The sequence below is a fragment of the Danio rerio genome, chromosome 13 (genome assembly GCF_049306965.1).
Source record: "Danio rerio strain Tuebingen ecotype United States chromosome 13, GRCz12tu, whole genome shotgun sequence".
NCBI lineage: Eukaryota > Metazoa > Chordata > Actinopteri > Cypriniformes > Danionidae > Danio > Danio rerio.
This window is the reverse complement of record NC_133188.1, coordinates 3,262,227-3,285,000: the sequence shown is the minus strand read 5'-3', so window position 1 is coordinate 3,285,000 and position 22,774 is coordinate 3,262,227. Positions and strand designations below refer to the sequence as shown.

The 22,774-nt window shown below is 38.6% G+C and overlaps 2 protein-coding genes across 12 annotated transcripts in view; both read left to right on the top strand.

Annotated features, from left to right (window-relative positions):
• The window catches only part of si:ch73-193i2.2, a 29,332-nt gene extending 9,222 nt beyond the window's left edge, over window positions 1-20,110 (top strand). Inside the window, exons 5-20 of one of the 2 annotated variants that reach the window (XM_073920527.1) lie at window positions 712-862; window positions 1,688-1,849; window positions 2,280-2,389; window positions 3,327-3,455; window positions 5,063-5,154; window positions 5,239-5,350; window positions 7,527-7,697; window positions 9,944-10,014; window positions 10,098-10,265; window positions 12,497-12,615; window positions 14,217-14,421; window positions 15,825-16,032; window positions 16,109-16,191; window positions 18,079-18,227; window positions 18,951-19,151; window positions 19,546-20,110. In XM_073920527.1, the coding sequence (XP_073776628.1) occupies window positions 712-862; window positions 1,688-1,849; window positions 2,280-2,389; window positions 3,327-3,455; window positions 5,063-5,154; window positions 5,239-5,350; window positions 7,527-7,697; window positions 9,944-10,014; window positions 10,098-10,265; window positions 12,497-12,615; window positions 14,217-14,421; window positions 15,825-16,032; window positions 16,109-16,191; window positions 18,079-18,227; window positions 18,951-18,997 (1,977 nt within the window). In that variant the 3' untranslated portion in view covers window positions 18,998-19,151; window positions 19,546-20,110. Of the gene's footprint in view, window positions 1-711; window positions 863-1,687; window positions 1,850-2,279; window positions 2,390-3,326; window positions 3,456-5,062; window positions 5,155-5,238; window positions 5,351-7,526; window positions 7,698-9,943; window positions 10,015-10,097; window positions 10,266-12,496; window positions 12,616-14,216; window positions 14,422-15,824; window positions 16,033-16,108; window positions 16,192-18,078; window positions 18,228-18,950; window positions 19,356-19,545 lie in introns of both variants that reach the window. The other variant, XM_073920528.1, reaches the window with a different exon arrangement.
• Window positions 20,111-21,630: 1,520 nt separating this feature from the next.
• ubr2 (ubiquitin protein ligase E3 component n-recognin 2) overlaps window positions 21,631-22,774 on the top strand; it is a 61,821-nt gene continuing 60,677 nt past the window's right edge. For all 10 annotated transcript variants that reach the window (XM_005156498.6, XM_001921555.9, XM_073920512.1 and 7 more), the window contains exon 1: window positions 21,631-21,718. In XM_005156498.6, the coding sequence (XP_005156555.2) occupies window positions 21,635-21,718 (84 nt within the window). In that variant the 5' untranslated portion in view covers window positions 21,631-21,634. The remainder of the gene's footprint in view (window positions 21,719-22,774) is intronic.

Below are 22,774 nucleotides of genomic sequence, written 5' to 3'. Positions count from 1 at the left end.
TGGGAGAACATGCAAACTCCACACAGATATGCCAACTGGCCCAGCCTGGACTCGAACCAGCAACCTTCTTGCTGTGAGGCGACAGTGTTAACCACTGAGCCACAGTGTCACCCCTCCTGTGATTTCATTTATTTATTTTCTTGTCGGTTTAGTCCCTTTATTAATCCGGGGTCGCCACAGCAGAATGAACCGCCAACTTATTCAGCTCATTTTTACGCAGCGGATGCACTTCCAGCCGCAACCCATCTCTGGGAAACATCCACACACACTCATACACTACGGATAATTTAGCCTACCCAATTCACCTGTACCGCATGTCTTTGGATTGTGGGGGAAACTGGAGCACCCGGAGGAAACCCACGCGAACACAGGGAGAACATGCAAACTCCACACAGAAACGCCAACTGACCCGAGGTTCGAATCAGCGACCCAGCGACCTTCTTGCTGTGAGGTGACAGCACTACCCACTGCGCCTTCCTGTGAATTATTAGTTGGCAAATGATGTTTAACAGATTCAGGAATTTTTCACAGTATTTCCTTTTATATTTTTTCTTCTGAAGAAAGTGTTAGTTGTTTTATTTCGGCTAGAATATTTTTAAATTTTTAAATTTTAAATTTTTAGTTTTCAATTTTTGTAAAAACATTTTAAGGTCAAAATTAAAAGCCTTCTTAAGCACTATTTTTTTCTTGGTTGTTTGTGTGCATTGGTAGATTTCTCGGACGTGGAACGTGGATGTGATGCGCTTTTTCCTGGAGCGAGGAGCAGATTTTCAGAGGGCCGACGCTTTCGGAGTGACTCCTCTACATGTGGCCGCGGCTCTGGATTATGAAGAGATGCTGCAGTTCCTCTTAGAAAGAGGAGGTGTGTGTTTATGACCATTCAATTCAGTTTATGGCTTCATTTCAGTTCAGGGCTGTGATTTTTTTATATTGAACTGAACATGACAGACAGAGGGATTTACTCAACTGCAAATGAACGTTGGAAAATGAATGGATGTTATTTTTGTGGTAACTTTCTGGCAGCTCTGTTGCCGGCGAGTTACTGCAACTGCCCCTTTATGGTACCTTACCTGTACCTGTAGCTGCGGCCCTCCAGGAATTGAGTTTGAGACTTTGCGCTACATTATTTACGTCAAATTTAATTGTATTGACCTCATGACATTCCCATGAGCACCTCCGCTGTTTCTGTAATGGGATATATGCCGAAGCATGCTAATAGGACTTTTAATTTGACAGTACCCTGGGTTAAGCGCTTCCGGCGAATTGAATGCCAATGCAAAATCCGGCGCGTTTAAGGTCTGTTTTCTTTAAAAATCAGCGATCTCCACTAGCTGAGTGATATCAGATTTAAAGTGGGTCTCAGATTGTACAAGAAGCACTGCATTACATTACATTCCCCCCGCCATATCTTTATAATATGAGCATTTATTTTACCCCACTGTATTCAATGGAGCTTCTGCGTTAGCCTGCCGATTTTTGGGTCGTTTTACGCTTGAGCAACTAAATAAATGCTAAAGTTCATTTAACTGAATGTATTTTAATGACATTACAACATCGATGCTGTATAAGGAACCGTATAAAATGGAAAAAAGTTCACAATAACAGGTCACCGGAAGTGTATCAGCATGGGAACAGCACTAGATCGGCATATACCCTATATTATGATCTTCTTTCATTGTTCTGACAGCTGACATTGAAGCTCGCACACACAAAGACAAGCAGACTCCACTGCACTTCGCTGCTAAGAACGACGCTGTGGCCTCGGTGAGGATGTTACTGCAGAACGGGGCCGACATCACTGTTCGTGATTATAAAGACAGAACGCCTCTACAGCTGGCTGCCAACTTCGGTGAGGCTTTTATAAATCGCTGAAGAAGATTCTGCGCATGTCCTCCGGTGCTACTGTAAACACCTCTGATGATGCTTTAGGGCAGGGGTGTCAAACTCAATTCCTGGAGGGCCGAAGCCCTGCACAGTTTAGTTCCAACCCTGCTCCATCACACTTACCTGTAGGTTTCAAACAAGCCTGAAGGACTCAATTAGTTTAATCAGGTGTGTTTAACTAGGGTTGAAACTAAACTGTGCAGAGCTGCGGCCCTTTTGAACTTTTGAAACTGAGCTTGACACCTGTGCTTTAGAGGAATCCTTCGAAGGGAATGATGGGAGTTCTGTGTGTGTGTGTGTGTGTGTGTGTGTGTGTGTGTGTGTGTGTGTGTGTGTGTGTGTGTGTGTGTGTGTGTGTGTGTGTGTGTGTGTGTGTGTGTGTGTGTTGTGCACAGATCGAAGCGAGACGGCACGTTTGCTGCTGGAGTTTGGAGCAGACGCTGGAGTGCAGGACTCTGATGGACAGCTCTGCATCACTGCCATGATCACCAAAATGACTCCTGTGGTGAGATTCGTACTCGCTTATTCTTATGATTATTCAGAATTTAAGACTTAGCTGATGCTGATGTGACTTTAAAGTGCACATTCAGAATCCTTTCCACCAAATTAAGGACACAATTCTCATATAAAACGTGAGGATTAAAATATTCATCGTGCCCAACAATTTTACATCCTGTCTTTAAGAGATGCATCAATTTAGATTTACACTGAACAGATAGGTTGCCAAACCACACTGTGATACCATATCTAACAACGCTTTCAAGAACTGCTTTATAAAACAACATCATTACCAACAACCTCCGTAAAAAATACAATCTCTGGTGTAAACGAGAACAAACCCACTCTATGTGTTTTTTGTGTGGAAGAACTGTCGATGTAAATGCCCGAGTACTTATAGGTTTCTGACTGAGTGATAGGATGGTCATGTACAACCACTTGACGATGGTCATCTATACACTTTGGGTCAAATACCATCTCTTCTGTATCCTTAGTATTTATTTTAAGCTTATTGATATCACACCACTCAACGAACCGGCTAATTTATGACTGGTAGATAACACTAATATCATCATTCTTATAAAGTGAACTTAGTATGGCTGAAATCATTTAAAATAAAATCGGTAACACTTTACAATAAGACTCATTAGCTAATGCATTAACTAACATGAACTAATCATGAACAACACTTGTACAGCATTTATTAATCATAATTGAACATTTACTAATGCATTGTTAACATTCAAGTCCATGCTGGTTAACATTAGTTAATGCACCATGAGTTAACATGAACTAACAATGAACAACTGTATTTTCATTAATGTTAACTAACATGAACAAATACAGTAGTAAATGTATTGTTTGTTCATGGTAGTTAATGCATTAATTAACATTAACTAATGAACCTTATTGTAAAGTGTGACCATAAAATCTTGTGTCATCAGGCTGATCTGGCAATGAATCAGTTCCATGTGAAGGACAGAATGGCTCGTCAACAGTTCTACTACCTTCATCTCATGGAGCCACAAACCGCTGACAAGACCAGCCCCAAAGGGTCTGATCCATCATCGCCGGTACACATCTACAATATAAACTGCTTTTATTTTATAATAACTCTATACAAGTGTTGTTGTGTTACACTGAAAAAAAAAGATACTTTGAACCAACTTTCTGAAAAAATACTTGTAAAAATAAGTAAGAAAAGAAAAAAAATTTATTTTAGTATATATAGCTCAGATTCGAACTTTAAAATTTAGTTTAATCCAACTGAAACGTAATTATTGAGGGTCAAGAAAACAGTACATTCACACAAAGTAAAAATATTGTTTACTATAAAGACCATTCATTATTTTTGTCGTTTATTGACGTTGATTTTTATTCTTAAAGGTAAAAATTCAAGTTATGGTCTTAGAATAAAATAAAACTCTTGGAAAAAACATGTTCACCCTTACATTAAAGTATCATTTTGCCTAAAGAATTACTGTAATGGTCAGCACAATAGCTTAGTGGTTAGCGTGCTGACATACTGTGTGGTGCAGAAGCACTTCAGGGCATCCCGAGTTTGAATCCTGGCTTGAGGACATTTCCTGAGCCCCCACCCCCCCTCACTCTCTCCCACTTTGCTTCCTGTCTGATTACTGTTCCATCTAAAAAAGGCCAAAAATAAATCTTTAAAAAAATACTGTAATGTGTTCAATGATTCAATGATTACAAAGATGGTAATCAAACTCACATTAGAAAATGATATTAATAAATATAAACTATATAATATTGATAAATATAGATTTCAAATAATATTGAAATTAAAAAAATGATAAATAATGGCGACGCAGTGGCGCAGTAGGTAGTGCTGTCGCCTCACAGCAAGAAGGTCGCTGGTTCTAACCTTGGCTCGGCTCAGTTGGCGTTTCTGTGTGGAGTTTGCATGTTCTCCCTGCGTTCGCGTGGGTTTCCTCCGGGTGCTCCGCTTTCCTTAACAGTCCAAAGACATGCGGTACAGGAGAATTGGGTAGGCTAAATTGTCCGTAGTGTATGAGTGTGTGTGTGTGAATGAGTGTGTGAATGTTTCCCAGAGATGGGCTGGATAAGTTGGCGGTTCATTCCGCCGTGGCGACACCGGATTAATAAAGGGACTAAGCCGAAAAGAAAATAAATGAATGAATGAAAATGATAAATACTGAGTAGCCTATAATCCCTACCTGAGGGTATCTTTATCAGACTTACTTCGTAGGCTTCTGTTGTTTCAGCCGTGACATGGCAGAAATAGAAACTTGTTTCTGCAAAAGACATGTTACCGTTGCAGGAAAAAAATAATTCAGATTACGTTTCTTGAAAAAGATTTGGAAAGCTTACCTTGTTTAAATGAGATTTACTTTGGCCATTTTGCATTCAAATTAAGTAATGGCAGATTGCAAATCACTACCTAGCAAGTAGTCAAATGACAGGAGAACCGCTAGTTTAAAGTAAAAATACTATGAGAAAAACAAATGCTTTCATATTTCCTACGAGGCTTTTTTATTTTATTTATTTATTTTTTTGCTTGAGGGATATTGAATAACAGATTAAAATCATAAACTGTAATTTTTCCCTTAATCAAATATAAAAATCTACTTTAAGTGAAAGACACAGTAGTTTCACTTATAGTTTCAGTGTAGATTGTGATTGCTGTCTCTGTCTACAGCTGGAGTTTATCGTCAATCTGGGCAAACTGGATCTCATCATGCACCCTGTAGTGCTCAAACTCATCACTGTCAAGTGGAACCTGTATGGCAGGTAAACCGAGATTAAAATCCAATGCTGCTAATGCCTGGAGAAACATCAACAGGGATTAATATCAGATATAATGTGTTTCTACAGAATGGGCGCATGGATACTCCTGCTTCTAAACTTTCTGTTTATCGTCTCTTGGACAACAGTAGCCATATCTGTGTCTGTGCGTCCAGATGGAGATCGCTACGATCTTCCTGGAGTAAGGCTATAATTAACTATAACTATAACTATATATCAGTGTTTTGATACATGAGCTGGGTGGATTACTTATTAATTGTAATCAGTGATGATTTACAAATTACAAGAGTACAATCTATGGTAATGAAACACGGCTACTTTAAGATTACATTTAGAATATTTGTATGCTCAATCTTCAAAACTATCAAAACTATTAGCCCTGAAATTATAAAAAACAGGTGAACAATTTGGGGTTCATGCCTTGCTAAATAACACCTCAGTCATGGGAATCAAGTCTTTATGGTACTAGAATCAAAACTACAACCTTGTGGGTTTGTAGGTTGCTTTGGATAAATGAATATACTTAAATAAATAGGAAAAAAAGAGCTTAAGATTCCTTCAAATTTCTCAGATCTCAATCCGTCTGTGGCACGGATGCCAAATCCTGCTCCTGAAGGATCAACATCTTGCAGATTTAAATTTCTGTAGGACTATGGCCCTCCAGAAACATGTCCATGTCATGTGGTTAACCATCATATTCAGCTTTTGGAGGCAGTACTTGGAGGATCTGCTGCTAATGTCTTGGTGCCAGCTACCACAGAACACAGATCTTGTGGAGTCCATGCTTTGTGCGGTTTATTTATAAATTCGAGGAGATCACATGCTTATGATCAACACGGCTGGCACCTCATTAGCTCCGTAATCTGCCCTAATAGATGATTACGGATGCATTAAAAATAACTAAATAAATATCTTCTGAATAAATAACTGAATAAATATCTTCGTCTTGAAGTTTCCCCCCCTTCCTCCCCTACTTCCCACCCTTTTTCTGATAGGGCGACACGGCGGCCCAGTGGCTACCACTGTTGCCTCACAGCAAGAATGCCGCTGGTCCAACCTCCTATCGGGCCGGTTGGCATTTCTGTGCATGTTCTCCCCGTGTTTGTGTGGGTTTTCCCCGGGTTCCTCGGTTTCCTCCCACCGTCCAAAAACATAAAAACATACACCATAGCCAATTGACTAAACCAAATTATCCAAACCAGGCTCATTCTGAAAACATAGCCCCGCGGACGTTTCTGGAGACCGCTATTTACTCGGCCGGAGGTACGTATAGCCGCATTTCGTTTTTTTTCGAGCGAACGCTTTGGGGTGGTGTGATGTTGCTTCTCCTCTTTGCGCTCGCCGGCTGACGGGTCACCTCCATGTGGAGGGCTTTCCCAATGAACTAGTTTGTCCGCTTAGATCGCAGTGTTACTTTGGCGAAGCGGAAGCCCAGAGGAAGAGGAGCCGGCCGCGGCGACGACGACCGGGTTTGAATCCGGGGAAGAGCGGTTCCAGAAATCAGGTAGGATGAAAAACAAATATTCAAAAAATAAAAGCGAACGAGTTCGTGACAGGGCGAGAATGCTGCGAAATCCGAAAACTCGGTCAAAATCGGACGAGGGCTTTTGTTTTTGTTTTTTTCTGGACGGCTTTTGTAAATTGTCGCTTGGGTTTAGGGAAGGGCCAGCCGCCCAGTCGATCGTTCAGTCTTTCAGTCAGTCGGACAGACGGTCGCTCGACAGTGGCCACGGCGGCGAACGGCGTGCGCTCCCGAGAGGTGTTCGAGACGTGGAAAAGCATGCACAGCTGCCTCTCGCGGATTCGCGAAAACAAAAACTGCACAAATACAAACCTCCCGAGATGTGTTTCGCGATCTCCAGAAACGTCCATGGGGCTATGTTTCCAGAATGAGCCTTGGTTGAAATAATCACGTAAGACAACCTTAGTTTACACTTCTCAAACGGCGACAAGCAAAGGAGTTCTCGAGACATACCTGAGCTCGAACTCCTCTCTCGCCCTTTTAACAGGAGGGAGCCCCGGGCTCGAGGATATTATAAGCTCAGGGCTCTCTCCCAGGACAGCATGCCAATTACGCTTTATTGATCATCAGCTAAGTGTGAACTCTTGAAAACCCTTATGTGCTGTTGGGGATGTTTTTATCCACTCTGCTGTGATTTTAAGGCTTAATCTGGCCACAACATTCTCTGTGTTTCTGCAAATGGAAAGATTTATGGTGACATTATTCTGACATATTCCAGAGCTGTCATCATGTTAACATTTCAGAGCTGTTTTTAACTCACATGGCAGACCTACTGTAGACAAAAGTTACGAGGTGTTCGTAATGTTATGGCTAATTCTTGCATTTCTCTTGACAGGACTGGTGGCGTGTGCTGCTGGTTGTTTTGGCACTTGTGTTGACAGTGACTGAGGTGTACAGGGAAGTGATGGAGATTGTGCGATCTCGGAGAAAACTGAAGCATTGGCAGCGCTGGACTGTGCAGAAAATCAACGAGGACCTGAGCTGCTCTCACCCCATGTGGCCTGAGGTAACCCACTCAACCCATTCACACTAGATCATATATTTAAGAGAGAGTATTGGAGGGTACTAGGATTATACAATCTGAATCCTGAAACCTCATGAATAAATCCTATATTTAAGCATTTGTATTTTAAAAAAATTATAAAAACTTTATTTTGGATTGTTTTAAATTGTAAAATCAAAGTAAAGTACTCTAATAAATATATGTAATGTTAGGCTAGGAGCAGGGTTGGAACTAAACTGTGCAGGGCTGCGGTTCTCCAGGAACTGAGTTTGACTGCCCTGGGGCCTCATGTACGAAGACTTGCGTGGAAATCATACTAAAGCATTGCGTACGCACAAAGCTGTAAATGTGCGTACGCAGACAAAAATTCAGATGTATGAAACACTGCGTACACCGAATCTCACGCATATTCTTTTGTACATCCGAATGAACGTGAAACTGAGCGCAACATGCACGAGCACAAAACCCCTCCCTGGTTCGAATCCAGCGTCTGATGAACTCTTTCCTCTTTTTTCCCCCACTACATATCAGATTTTGCCAACTATTTATCACAAGAAAGACACATAGGAATCATTAATAAGTCTGTGCATCATATTTTATTTGCACATTTATTGAATGGAAATGTTTCTGATTCACGCATGCAAATTCATCTTCCGATAGTGTCTTTATAGCAATGTGCGTGCAGTAGATCGCTCAGATTACATTGGGAAAACAGGCGACTGCTGCAAATTGCGCTTTAATGTTTAGCTGGTCAAATGTATGGTATGGAACCTTATATACCTGCTAGATGAACCCGTCTCATACAGCTGCCATTGCAAGGCTCAAAGACACTTTGTAGAGAGAAATTTAACACAACTGCCTCGAGGAGTCGCCAATGGAAATAAAACAGACACGCACAAAAAATAAGCGTACGCCAGCCGGAAAGCTGCCGTGAAGCTGCGCACATTCCCACGTTCAGTTCATTGTTAGTAAATCCAATGTACGAAGTACATGCGTGGAAGACTTGCGTGGAAATCTTACTAAAACATTGCGTACGCACAAAGCTGTAAATGTGCGTACGCAGAAAAAAATTCAGATGTATGAAACACTGCGTACGCCGAATCTCACGCATATTCTTTTGTACATCTGAATGAACGTGAAACTAAGCGCAACATGCACGAGCACAAAACCCCTCCCTGCCTCTTCCCCCGTATGAATATGCTAATGACTATGCTAATGGCAAAACCCAACGAAAAAGCAACGGCAAAAGCAAGCAAAAAGAGAAACTTTGAACAGAATGTGAATTGGAGGTGCTGCTTTCGGAGGTAGACCGGAGAAAAGCGGTGTTATTTGCAAGTTTGTTCTCTGGAATTAACAACAAAAGAAAAAAATAGAGTGGGAGAGTTTAGCTGATGCGGTTAACACAGTTGGGTCTGAACATCGCACTGAGTGCATTAACAAAAGAAATAGTGTGGTTTATATCTGTAAAATGTTGCAGGATACTTAACAATCTCAGTGGCGCACCTCGTAAGACGTATGTGATCATGAATTGATACGTTCGAGCATGAACTCGGTTCGAATCCAGCGTCTGATGAACTCATTTTTGTTTTTTCCCCCGCTACATATCAGATTTTGCCAACTATTTATCACGAGAAAGACAAGTAGGCATCATTAATAAGTTCATATCAATAAGCATCATATTTTATTTGCACATTTATTGAATGGAAATGTTTCTGATTCACGCATGCAAATTCATCTTCAGATAGTGTCTTTATAGCAATGTGCGTGCAGTAGATCGCTCAGATTACATTGGGAAAACAGGCGACTGCTGCAAATTGCGCTTTAATGTTTGGCTGGTCAACTGTATGGTATGGAAACCTTATATACCTGCTAGATGAACCCGTCTCATACAGCTGCCATTGCAAGGCTCAGACACTTTGTAGAGTGCAATTTTACACAACTGCCTCTAGGAGTCGCCAATGGAAATAAAACAGACACGCACAAAAAATGTGCGTACGCCAGCCGGAAAGCTGCCGTGAAGCTGCGCACATTCCCACGTTCAGTTCATTGTTAGTAAATCCAAACGTGAGCGATTCTGAGTGTGAAACCTGGCGTACGCAAAGTTTTTGTGCATACGCAGCGTTGATACATGAGGCCCCTGGTCTACAATAAACAATTTCCATCCAATTTTCAAACGTTTCACATAAAAAATATACGAATAAAACACAAAATTGTTGAACATAACTAATGTGTTCTGGTTTATTACACAGGAACGCAATTACTTAGAAGGCCAAATTAAGTATATCCGAAATCTGAAAGGAACCTACGCTCAAGACCTCTGGTAATGTACACTAATGAAGCTAATACAGAATGTCAGAGAGTGTGCACAAATGAAAATGCGACATGTTGGTATGTCTCACACAGGAATATCTTTGATTGGCTAGTGTATTTGCTGTTGCTGGCGGTTCTGGGCATCCACTTGGCTGACATATTCCTGGTGTCTGATTTGCTTCGCCTGAACAGTCTTCGACTCTTTGCAGTGTCCATTATTTTCCTGTGGTTAAGGCTGATGAAGCATGTTCGAGCCTTTAGGTAATGCACCTGTTTCCAACATAGGCTCATTCTGGAAATGTAGTCCTGCATACATTTCTGGAGATCGCAAATTATGTAGCCAGGAGTACGCATGGCTGTATTTTATCTTTAAATTGAACGATACGGGGCGGTATGACACTGTTTCTTTTAGCGCTTACCAGCTGACTGTTTACCTCAGTGTGGACGGCTTTTCTGCTGTTAGCAGTTTGTTCGGTAGCTCGACGTGTACGTCAGCGTACTTGAGACGCAGAGTTGAGTGCGACAATAGAGTTCGAGTCCGGTGAAGAACTGTTCCAGAAAGCAGGTAAAACAAAAACAGAAGCAAAAAATAAATAAAATAAACATGTAAATAACAGGGTGAGGATGTGGTAAAGTCTGAAAAGGTGGTAAAAATCAGGCGAGGGCTTTTCTTTTTCTGTAACTAACTCTGCGTTTGGGTTTAGGGAAGGGGGTAGATGAGTCAATTGGTGCTTTTTTAAAATGCTATTGGCTAAGTTTAGGGAAGTGGGTGGGTCAGTTGATTGGTCAGTCGACAGCGGCCTCTAGTGTATTTACATAAGAACAGCAGGCGCGAATGGCACTTGCGAGAGAAATTTGAGATCTGAAAAAGCCTACACAGTGCCCTTTGGTGCATTTGCAAAAGCAAAAACAGCTAAAACCGTAGTTCGTGGGATGTACTTTGCAGTCCTGAAATGTATACAGGGGTACGTAATCAGAATGAGCCTGGGCTGCCTTTTTGTGTACCAAGGTGGCCGGAGGTTTTAGAGATCAATCCTCTTCCTTAGTCATGCCAACAATAAATAATAATGTTGTTCTTATTATGTTTTATTTTAATTATGTTATTTCGGCTTATTATAAACAAGTAATCGCTAGTTTTTCCTTATGAGTAGCTTTATAAAGCCACAGTTTCAGAGCAGCTTCCCCAACACTGCTGGCATCATGTGTTTGACATATTTCACGTGTGATTTTAACGTGGTTGCGCTTGTGAAGCTCATTTGGTTTACTATAAGAGATTAAACGTTTGATCTTAGTGGATTTCATCTGAGTGACTGGTTTAATAAACTGTTTTTTAAGGAGTCCATCAAGCATGACACTTGAGGAAAAGGTCAGAAACCTTGATTGCAGAGCACAATAGTTAAGTAAGAAGTAAAAACTTCATTGATTTTTCACCACGTAGGTGATTTTTTTGCAATAATCGATAAACCTTTAAGGACCTGCTGTTAAGCATCTGGTCAGTGGGCAAATAACAATGCTTCTGCCTCTCAGGTTTCCACCACAGGTGGCTTCTTCTTTGTAAACATATGGCAATAGGAACATATGGCCAGTGTTAGAGTAGAAACACAAGGACGTTAAGCAGGTTATTTATGGGCTCTAGTTTATTTTTACAGTTGTTGGAATGCCATCATGGGATCTGCAATTGGCTGCATTTTATATATTGTTTATTTAGGTATTAAATATAATTATTATAATTAAAGGGACAGCTCAAACCCAAAAGATGAAAATTCTGTCATCATTTACTCACCGTTGACGTGTTCCAAACCAGGTAGATTTTTTGATTTGTTTTTTGGTTTTGCTGAACACAATGGAAGATAAACTGAAGGATGTCGGAAACCTGTAACCACTGACATCCATTGTAGTGTTTCTTACTATTGAAGTCAATGGTTACTTGTTTCCAACATTCTTCGAAATATCTTATCTTGTGTCAAAGATGAGTCAATAGTCAATGGAAGAATGTTCATTTTTGGGTAAACTATCCCTTTAAGTAATAGACATGGACCGAACCAACCAGCTCCTGTAAGAATCTCAATGTTACAACCTTCGATGTAAAGGGAAAAACATATTTGAGAAATACAAAAAAAAAGGCAATACAGTAACCCTGTTAAAATAAATTATATGACAAAAAGTCATGACAACAAATTTTTCATGTTACTTTAAACGTATTAAGTTAATCAAGTTTCATATATATATATATATATTCATTCATTCGTTCATTTTCTTGTCAGCTTAGTCCCTTTATTAAACCAGGGTTGCCACAGCGGAATGAACCCCCTATATATATATATATATATAAGTTATACCAAGTTTTACTTGATTTAGGTCAGTTTGATTGATATAAGTTCAGATTAAAACTTTAAAGAAGCAAAAAATGTTTACAGTGTATAAATATACACACTTTGTTTGGTTTACAACATGACACATGATTGTAGTAAATGTCTGGTGTGCTTCTGCAGGGCGATGGGTCCCTTCATTGTGATGCTGGGGAAGATTGCAGGAGATGTGCTGCGTTTCCTCTTTCTCTATATAGAGATCTACGTTCCATTTGCCTGCGCTTTCTGGATCATTTTTGGAGGTACCATCACAGACACTTTGTATAAACATTAAATAAGCATGTAAATAACAGTGAGAAAGTGGTGAAAACTGAAAATGTGGTAAAAATGTGGCTTTTCTTTTTCTAGATTGCTTTTTAAAACTGTTGGTTGGGTTTAGGGAAGGAGGAGGGTGGGTCAGTCATTTGGTCAGTCAGTCAGTCAATCAGTTAGTCGAAAGCAGCCTCTAGTTAATTTATATGAGAACAGCAGGCGTGAATGGCACTCGCGAGATAAATTTGGGATTTGAAAAAGCGTACACAGCGTATACAAATACAAATACGTATTTGAATGCTCTCTAGAAATGTATAGGGGGTGCACTTTCAGAATGAACCTGGGATGCTTGGTAAAATGTCAAGTTGGCATGACAAGCAATATCCTCTTTGCATTTAAAATCACATAACTGAGCAGATGACACTTAGTAATAGTTCTCATAAACATGAATAAAATCTCATTCACATTGATAATGTGTCATTTCATGATTATAAAGGTTTAATGACAGTCTTATGAACGCCCTACATTGAACACAGCCTGTAACCACTGACTTCTATAGTAGAAAAAACAAATACTACACTGTTAACTATTTGCTGTAGAATCTACAGTAACCTACTGGCAGCAGTTCACCAGTAACTTACTGTAAATAAATTGCACCCACAATCTTGTATTTACATTTACATGCACCATTTATCTTACTGCGTATGTATTTACAATATTGTATACAGTTGAAGTCAGAACCATTAGCCCCCCTGAATTATTATTAGACCGCTTGTTTATTTTTTCCCCAATTTCTGTTTTACGGAGAGCAGATTTTTTCAACACATTTCTAAACATAATAATTTTAATAACTCATCTCTAATAACTGATTTATTTTATCTTTCCCATGATGACAGTAAATAATATTTGACTAGATAATTTTCTTGACACTTCTATACAGCTTAAAGTGACATTTAAAGGCTTAACTAGGTTAATTAGGTTAACTAGGCAGGTTAGGGTAATTAGGCAAATTATTGTATAATGATGGTTTGTTCTGTAGACTATCGAAAAAAACTATTACTTAAAGGGGGTTAACAATTTTGTCCGTAAAATGGTGTTTAAAAAATTAAAAACTGCTTCTATTCTAGCCGAAATAAAACGAATCAGACTTTCTCAAGAAGAAAAAATATTATCAGACATACTGTGAAAACTTCCTTGCTCTGTTCAACTTCATTTGGAAAATATTTGAAAAAGAAGAAAACAATTCGAAGGGGGGCTAATAATTCTGACTTCAACTGTATATCGTTATCGTAAAATATACAGTCATTTTCACAATGTAACTTTAAATTACAGTAACACTGCAGAAATGTCAAATGCAGTGGATATTACAGCGAAATACTGTGTAGTTTACAAAAATCGTTAAGTGTATGAAAGTCAATAGTGACAGATTTTCAGCATTTTTCAAACTATCTTCTGTCCTGTTCAACAGAGAAAATAAATTCATAAAGGTTTAAATCAAGTAAATCATAACAAAATTTATTTATTTATTTTTTTTTTTTTGGTGAGCTATCCCTAAAACATGACGCATGAGACCTGTCTCATATAATCTCAGGTCTGGAAGATGTCCCGAGCATGGAGACAGTTCCCCGGCTGCTCTATAGCCTGTACCGCATCACCCTGGTGGACGATTATGAGTTTGATGAAATGCTGGAGGTGGACACGGTGATGGCCTACCTGCTCTGTGGAACCTTTCTGGCCCTGTCCGCTATCCTCTGTGTTAACCTACTGATCGCATTGCTCTCTGACACCTTCCAGAGGTAATGTTTACAAGATTATAGGGATGTAACAATTTTGTAAATACCGTCATAACGCAATAGTAATTTTTTTCAATATTACCATAGGCGGATGACTCAATAAAACTATATTTCTGAAAAAAGTTTGCTTAGCCGAATGAAGCCTACGGGAGGTAGCGGGAACTACAATTCCCATCAGCCCAGGCGTGGCCATCATCCTTTGCGGTCTGTTGTCACTACAGATCCAGTAATGCGGAAATGGAGTGTGCTGCTAGTAGCGGGGAAGAAAAAGAGGAAATGATCGAACTTAAGCGGGTTTTAAATCAGATGTGTGGAAGCATTTCGGTTTCTTTCTAAAAAGATACGAAAAAGGAGAAAAGGTGACAGACAAAGACAAAAACAGTATGCAGGCACTGCCAGACTGTGGTGAAATATAAGTCGGGAATACGACTAAAACAGACATTGGCTTGTACCGTAAAGAGACCTCTATCTCACTCACGGCTTGTCCTCTCAAGTGGTGGAAAGACAATGCACAACGTTACCCACTGCTGTCAACCTTGGCTAAATCATATCTCTCTGTCCGAGAAATCTCAGTCCCAAATGAGAGGGTTTATTTCTGCTGCAGGGGACATGCCCAGAGATCCCAGCTTTTACTAGATTATAGTTATATGATCATTTTCCTTAAAAAAACCATCTCTATCTAAGTGAGTGAGTGATTAAATGTTGAATGTGATGAGTTTTCAACAATACTAAATTGAAACTTTATTTTTTTTTTATATGGTTTAATAGTTTTTTGTTATTAAAATTGAAAAATTGAAGTTCCTGTTTGGAAACTTACAGATAGATGGCTGATTTGTATGTCATTGATATGTTCACTGCTAAGGTAAATAAACACTTTTGCCACTTTTTTCGAGTCTTTTTATTAGTTTTGTTTTTCCTGTAAATTATTCAATAAATACCGTACCGTGCCATTCATACCGAGGTATTACCGTACCGTGAAATACTGATACCATTACATCCCTACAAGATTATTTATCATTTTAGTCAATACATTAAAGATTTAGTTCAACCAAAACTAAAAGTTCTGGCAAAATTTCAAACCTTTTTGAGTTTTCTCCTTCTGTTTAACACAAATTCAGTTTTCACGGTAAAACCTTATTGTAAATGTTGTATTTACTATTGATTTATGATGTGTTTAATCACACCGTCTTATAGGCACTGATCTATATTTGATCTTTAAAACACCTTTGGTAATTGTCATCATGTCTAATTTACACCTTTAATATTTATCATGCCCTTTCTCCTTTTTTGGGGGGGTGGGGGGATGAAGGGCAACAGACCTGAGTACATGTGAACTGTCATTGTCTGGAAATGATCTGGAATTCTGATTGTTCGGTCAAATATTCCCATAACGGTTTGATTTGCAGGGTCTATGAAAATGCACTCGCCAATGCGGTTATGCAGCAAGCAGCCATCATCCTCCAAATAGAAGAATCCATGCCTTGCCTGAGGCGCTGTTATGATAAAGAACACATCCACCGCAACTGCGCCCCGCTTGGAGAGTTTTACGATGACGATGTCACCATTAACCCAGAAAAACACGCCGAGATGAAGAAGCTTACAGAACAGATCAAGGTGCCTGCATTAACTAATACTCTAATCTAGTTTTAATCAACAACTGTTAACTGAATCTGTGCATTGTCTAATGCAGGATACTTTAGATAGACATCTGGACATCCAAAGAGAGATGATCTCACCTCAGTTTGCATTTGCTGGCCCCAGAGATGTCACAAGGTTGGTTTATAATAATCTTTGTTTTATTTTTTTTGGCTTTAATTTTTATGATCTATAACATAGTAGAGCGCCAAAGTGCGCTTGTCCCCCCTCGGCCTGCACTTACACTGCATTTGACCTTCCGAGCCGGTGCACGTTTACATCATCAATGATGCAACTGTTCAGTTTAACAGGAAGAGAAGCGCTCTCGCTCAGCACAGTGGACATTGCTTTAGTTGTATTGTTTTGTATTATTTTTAGTCATTTGGGATGCTACGGAACCCCGGAAGGGACGTAGTGGAGGAGAAAAAAATTGGCTGGGTGAAAAAAAAATAATGGGTGAAAGAAAAAAATGGGTGGGAGGAAAATATATATTTCTAAGTTTTTGCGTTCTCTCGCAAAGTTTTGCGTTATCTCGCAAAGATGTTTTGCGTTCCCTCGCAAAACTGTTTCTCCACAAATACTTCCTGTTCACTCCACTCACGTAAACCCTCCCGTTTTTGCCGAAATTCTCCCGTATTTTACCATTCTACCCCACTTTCTTTACATTACTGTGCGTCGATCGTTGCCTTTCATATGCTACCTCTGAACCAGTGAATGCATGTATAAGCGCTGACTGACAGACGCGCTCCATACAATAAACTGATCTCAGATCAGCGTCTGTACACGCCATTTACAGAGGAGTGGGTGTATGTTTAAACAGACAAATACACTAATAATGTGAAACATCTCCGTCCTGCATGTTTTATTTTAAACAGCTTATTTTCTCTTAAATGAGCACAAACAGTTTCTAAAGTAATGGACTGCTTTCATTATAGATCTGTGCATTCTTACAGAGACACCTCTGTTATCAAACTAAACAAAACATGAGATTTATTGCTGCTCACTTGTTTGATAACAGAAGTGTCCCTTTAAATGGCGCGTACAGACGCTAATCTCATCTGGGATCGGTTTATTGTACGAAGCGCGTCTGTCAGTCAGCGCTTATACATGCATTCACTGGTTCAGAGGTTGCAAAGTGAAAGGCGACGATCAGCGCACAGTAATGTAAAGAAAGTGGGGTAGAATGGTAAAATACGGGAGAATTTCAGCAAAAACGGGAGGGTTTACGTGAGTGAAGTGAACAGGAAGTGTTTGTGGAGAAACAGTTTTGCGAGGGAACGCAAAACATCTTTGCGAGATAACGCAAAACTTTGCGAGGGAACGCAAAACATCTTTGCGAGGGAACGCAAAACTTTGCGAGAGAACGCAAAAACTTAGAAATATATATTTTTCTCCCCCCCATTTTTTTCTTTCACCCATTTTTTTTTTTTTTTTCACCCAGCCAATTTTTTTCTCCTCCACTACGTCCCTTCCGGGGTTCCGTAGGGATGCAGTGGCGCACAGTCAGATATTTTGCCGAACAGATCCACTACTTTTGATGCTCATAAATTATCATAAAGTCCTCGTGCTGCAGATATTAGGAGGTTTGCTGAAGATGCAGCTGACGTGCAACAGTTTGTGTTCATTGAAAAGTAAAAATGATTAATAAATCCATATAAAACAGTCCCTTAAAAGTGACGTTGCGTCTTCAGTTTTGCACTCAGGCGAGTTTTGCACTCACACTACAAGTGTACCGTGCCAAAGCCAAACCGAACCGCGCTCTGGCAACCGCACCTCTTCCAGCTGGGCCAGAACCGGCCAACTGAACAGTGCTTGCTTCCAACTCAGAGCACTCACACTTGTCAAACGAACCAGGAAACACATCAGCACCAAGAAATATATGTAAATAAATTGAAAAAATTGAAAAACTGAAAAGAAAAATAAACTATGAATCACAAAATACATAACCTGTTAATTAAGGGCTACTGTTTATGTTGAAAGCCATGCCTAATGCTTGTTTGTTTGTTTGTGTTTTTTATTTAACAGAAAGAGAAATGCCACACATCCAGAGAAAGAAGCACATCTTAAAACTCTTTCCAGACTTGAGAAAGACCAACAGAAGTACAGTCAAGACCTGAGCGAGCTGAAGGCTGAAGTCAAGGAGCTCCACAGTTTACTGCTCAAGCTAACGTCAGGTAAGAGGCTTCATGACTTCACGACGGGGTTAGTTCACCCCAAAAATGAAACTCTGTTATTAATTACTCACCCTCAAGTCTTTTCAAACCCCGAGACCTTCATTCATCTTCAGAACAAAAACATTGTCAAAACAGTCCATGTGACTTCAGTGGTTAAGCTGTAATCATATGAAGCTCCAAGAACACTTTTGTACACCACAAAACTGTAAATATGTTCGCCTTTGTTCGCCCATTCTCTTTCTTGTCATTTTTTGGCTCACAAAATTGTTTTTGGAGCTTCGTATGATTACAGTTGAACCACTGAAGTCACATGGGTTTCTATTTTGAACTTTGAACCTCTTAGGATCATTACTGTTAATGGAGGATGAGGAAGCTCTCAGATTTCCTCTAAAATGTCTTCATTTATTTTCTGATAATTTTTCTTGTTTTAGGGAAAAACTCATTTCATTTTATTCACATTCATTCACATTATTCCTGAAAGATTTTTATTCTTTTCATTTTTAAGAAAAAGCTTCTTGATTTAAGATTTTTTTGTATATATTTGGACTAGAAACAAGCCAAAAAAAAAAACTAAAGTAATTTTTTTTTTTTTTTTCAGTGAACTCTCCTGCATAGGTGTTCATTTCAAGTTTCCTTTCTGTCTATTTTGGTTGAGCTAGACGTTAATGTAAATGATAGTCTTCTTAATCTCAGTCTGAATTTTTTCCTTTGTTGTTTCTGCAGTTACTGATGATCATGATGATGACAAGAAACTCTCAGTGAGAGCATAACCTAAAGGGGACGCCCAAACTTCTGAAAATGATTAGTAAGCTATAGAAATCCAGCAAGAATGCATCGTTTGGAATAGACTTTTTGTGCTGCAAATCATACATGATTTTGTGATATACAAATATTGTAATATTATTAATAATTTATTTAACAGTGGTGGCCAAATGTATTAGAACATTAGTATTTTCCTGCTAAAATTGGTTTTAGGTTAGTTATTTCTATATTTTGCTGTAGTATTTCCAAGTGTTATTTTTGCTATTGTAATCATTTGTATTGTATACAAGAAACTTGTCTGCAAGGATAACTGAAGAATTATGAGTAAGTGTATCTTGGACAAAGGCAGTTTTAAATAATCAAAGTGTGATTACACTGAATTGATGAATAAATAAATATATATATATATATATATATATATATATATATATATATATATATATATATATATATATATATATATATATATATATATATATATATATATATATATATATATATAGCATTATTTTAGAGAAATAATGCACATCCCGGAGATGTGGTCCTGATAGCTCAGGGGTGTCCAAACTCAGTCATCCAACTTGCCTCAACAAACCTGCATGGATGCTTCTAGAAAGCCTAGTAAGAGCTTAAATAGCTAGCCTAGGTGTGTCTGTTTGGAGTTGGAATTAAACTTTGCAGGACACTGGCCCTCCAGGACCGAGTTTGGACACCCCTGTGATAGCTGGATTAATATAGCAAGCAAGGCTTGGAATATACATTTGAGCATCAATTCACACATGATTGTGTGACATAGGCCCTACAATATTATTTGTTTTCTAATTAATTTATGCATTGTTTCAAGTTACTTTAATTGTTTTCTGCTGTGTATTTTTCCTAATTATTAACATGTTTAATTATAATAGGATCTAATTTTGAACTCAACAAACTACCTTATTGGTTGGTTCGCACATTCATACTTTCACAGACTATTATTATTATTGTTTTTTTTATCATATTATCATTATTATTTATTTTGTTAAGATTTTTTTAACCCTCAGATTACAGGTTTTTACATAGTTGTTTCTCTGTCAAATAGTGTCCTATCATAACAATATATAAATAAATGCTATTTATTCAGCTTCCAGATTATGTACTCAAATTTCCAAAAAAAAAAAAAAAAAGGACACTAACTGGTTTTGTGGACCAGGATCACAATTTTCATCATTACTCTAGTCTTCTCAGTCACACCATCCTTCCATAACTCCTCCCAATCGGGTTTCATGCTCAATAAACATTTATTTTATTATAAATGTCAACATGATATATCTTTTTCGAAGATTTTAGAACAGCTTTCAAGTCATAAACACCATTTTTGAGGGGTGTTTACATTGAGGTAAAGCTAGTTTTGCAAACGTTTGCCAATATGTTAACCCTCAGATTACCGGTTTTAAAATAGTTGTTTCCCTGTCAAATATTGTCATAAAATCACATATCAATAGAAATCTTATTTATTCAGCTTTCAGATTATGTAGTAAACTCAAATAAATAAATAAAAAATAGACTTATGATTGGTTTTGTGGTCCAGGGTTACAAGAATTTTCATCTTCGGTCTTTGCAGTCACACAATCCTTCCAAAAAGCCTATTTTTTTTCCCGTAAGATTTTAGAACAGCTTTCAAGTCATGAACACCATTTTTCCACATATCAATAGAAATCTTATTTATTCAGCTTTCAGCTTATATGGTTAACAAACATTTCCAAAAAATGGACAAGTAGCCTATTGGTTTTGTGGTCCAGGGTTACATTAGTCTTCGCAGTCCCAAAATCCTTCCAAAAACCGTTCCAGTGGGTGTTTACGTTGAGGTAAAGCCTGTTTTATATTCACTCACTCAGACCTTCTCCATAATAATATAATTTTAGGCAACTTTGGTAATTCTAAATGGGCAAATCATATTAGCACACTGCAGCCAATGACATGAAGTTGGTTTATATTCACACATTCAGTAACAACTTGTGACATGGTCTCTATTGTTTAGCTACCACGCTACTTTGAATATTCGGTCTGAAGCATGTATGACTTCAAATCAAGCTCTGTTTAACTGACTGTGAACAATGTTATACTTTGATAGTCACGGCTACTAATATGATTTCCCTATTTAGAATAAGTAAATAAGACTTTTCTGAAATGCTTTTATTAAGGAGAAAGTTAGAATGAGCCAAATATAAAACCAAATTTACCTCAATGCCAAATAACTATCAAAGTCCACAGTCAAATGGGGTTGTTTTGAAGTCATATATGTGATTGCTATCCAATGTACCATGGTAAGCAGTATAGTGAGGATATCACAAGTTGTCACTGACTATATGTGCGAATATAAAACTTCACCTCAGTGGTGTTTACTAGTAAAATGACAACACATTAGCTACAAAGTTTGGAAAGACAACTTTTAATCAATTCACAGTTTGCAGATGTACTTGTAAACCACACGTGAGGAGGGAGCGGCTGTTTTTGTGCACCGTCACCGTGGCAACAACAGCGACACTTTTCCATTAGTCAGCTGAAAAGTTTTGCCAGCTCCTTGACGGAAGAAGGGCGAGCGGCTGATTTCCGCTTCCTTCACTGCTGTTGCTCCTGCTGGTTTGCTGGTGGCCACTGAAGTAAAGATGGCGGCGGCCGAGACCGATCGTGATGCACCGTCCGCTCTGTGTAGCGAATTCCTCAATTTCTCCGCTAAGGACACCGCTGCGGTAGGCGACAGTTTTATGAACACTACGCAAAATTTCTCTACTGGCGATCTGTTTGTGTTTGGTTGCAAAAATCAACACGTTGGCGATGAATTGTCAGTTTTTTTTCTCGCTCCTCATCTTGTTTTGCTCAGTTGTTCCTGCTAGCGCGCTAACAGCTAACGCTAGCCTGTGAGATTTTCACACCTCAGCCTAAAAAAACGCACATCTGACACGCCGTTTGCACACATTATCAGTTTATAAATATGGATTTAGTATATATATTTTTTTATTTAGTGATTTTTCGGGTTTAGCGTATGGTTTTGGTGTCAGTGATATTTTAAAAGGATCTGTCAAGAGTTGGAAAAACAACATTGGCTGCTTTGTTCATCATCTATACGTCATTATGTTTATCCTGTTATTAACACAGTTTGACAGTCGCTTTGAATTGGTTTATACAAATAAATAGTTAAAATATATATATATATATATATTTAGCATTTTTGTGATAATGGTAATATGAGCTGTTTTTCTGGTTTCCTTCAGCAGGTGCTGTAGAACGTTATGGGTTTGCAAACTAAACATTAGTTTGATATTCCAGCTATGCTTGTTTTTCTTTTCATTTGTAAATTGATTTACCCACAACATTTCCATGCCACGTGTATCATATAAAAAAGTAGGTTTGTTTTGACAAAGTAATTCAGGTGGCGGTTGTCTGAACCACAAGACCTCAATTCACTGCGGTTGTGTTGTGTGATGAACTGAACGATAACAGTACATGTCCTGGTTATTTTGCACTTTTTTTCATCACCATGTGCATACAAAACGTGGACCTACATCACAAGGAGTTCTATATTGATGAGATTAAAATCTCTTTTGAACAATCTCAAAAGCACTTGGTCAATTGTCTGTATCTGGTTTGTTTAACTGTATTCTCTCAAGTCCTAAATCCAGGTTAGTAGGTCGATGTAGACAGTCATTGAGACTGCCAAGTTCTGCTTGTGCTGTATACGTAATCTCTGTGTTTCCTTTACAGCATGTGTTTCTGGCACAACAAACACATTAACTGTAGACAATGGA